The sequence below is a fragment of the Alligator sinensis genome, unplaced genomic scaffold (genome assembly GCF_000455745.1).
Source record: "Alligator sinensis unplaced genomic scaffold, ASM45574v1 scaffold107_3, whole genome shotgun sequence".
NCBI classification, from domain to species: Eukaryota; Metazoa; Chordata; order Crocodylia; family Alligatoridae; genus Alligator; species Alligator sinensis.
The window spans coordinates 605,430-606,449 of NW_005842578.1; the positions used below are offsets into that span (position 1 = coordinate 605,430).

The 1,020-nt window shown below is 65.1% G+C and overlaps 1 protein-coding gene across 1 annotated transcript in view; it reads right to left on the reverse strand.

Annotated features, from left to right (window-relative positions):
• NOVA2 (NOVA alternative splicing regulator 2) overlaps positions 1-1,020 on the reverse strand; it is a gene marked incomplete at its 3' end in the record, with an annotated part of 5,673 nt that continues 4,653 nt past the window's right edge. Inside the window, exons 4-5 of the mRNA XM_025214309.1 lie at positions 243-410; positions 1-42 (exon numbers count right to left, since the gene is read on the reverse strand). Of these exons, the coding sequence (XP_025070094.1) occupies positions 1-42; positions 243-410 (210 nt within the window). The remainder of the gene's footprint in view (positions 43-242; positions 411-1,020) is intronic.

Consider the following 1,020-nt stretch of genomic DNA (forward strand, 5'->3'; position numbering starts at 1 on the left):
CTCCTGGATCTTCTGCACCATGAGCCCCACGGCCTTGTGCACCTGCTCGGGCTCGCCGCTCACCGTCACCACGCGCTCCTGCAGGTTGATGCCGTCCGGCTTCTGGCTCAGCTGCACCCAGGCGCCCGACTGCTCCATGATGGCCTTGACCGTGGCGCCGCCCTTGCCGATGATGAGCCCCGCCGTGCTGTTGGGCACGATCAGCTTGGCCTGAAGGGGAGAGGACCCACGGCCTTGTGCACCTGCTCGGGCTCGCCGCTCACCGTCACCACGCGCTCCTGCAGGTTGATGCCGTCCGGCTTCTGGCTCAGCTGCACCCAGGCGCCCGACTGCTCCATGATGGCCTTGACCGTGGCGCCGCCCTTGCCGATGATGAGCCCCGCCGTGCTGTTGGGCACGATCAGCTTGGCCTGAAGGGGAGAGGAGGGTCAGAGGAGGCTGGGGCTGCATGCTGGAGGGGCCCTCCCTCCTCGCCTGGGGCTGAGGTGCAGCCAGCTCTGGGGTGGAGCAGGGGTGGGTGGTGATATACTGGTGCTGAGATGTGTCCATCTCCAGAGTGGGGCATGGTGATATGCTGGTGCTAATATAGTCAGCTCTGGGGTGGATCGGGGTGGTGATACACTGGTGCTGAGATGCAGCCAGCTCTGGAGAGGGGCAGCTCTGGGCTGGTGATACAGGGACTCCTCTTTCACTGCCAAGATGCAGCCAGCTCTGGGGTGGGGCGTGGGGCTGGCGACACACGGGCACTAAGACACAGCCAGCTCTGGGGTGAAGGGAGATCAGGAGTTGGTTATGCATGGGCTCTCTCTCGCACTGCCACGATGCAGCTGGCTCTGGGGTGGATCAAGGGCTGGCGATGCAGCAGCACCAGGATGCAGCCAGCTCTGGGCAGGGGAGGAGATCGCGGGTTGGTGATACAGTGACTCCTCTCCCAGTGCCAAAGTGCAGCCAGCTCTGGGGTGGAGCAGGGTGGTGACACACCGGTGCTGAGATGCAGCCGGATGCGGGGTGGGGGGGCGG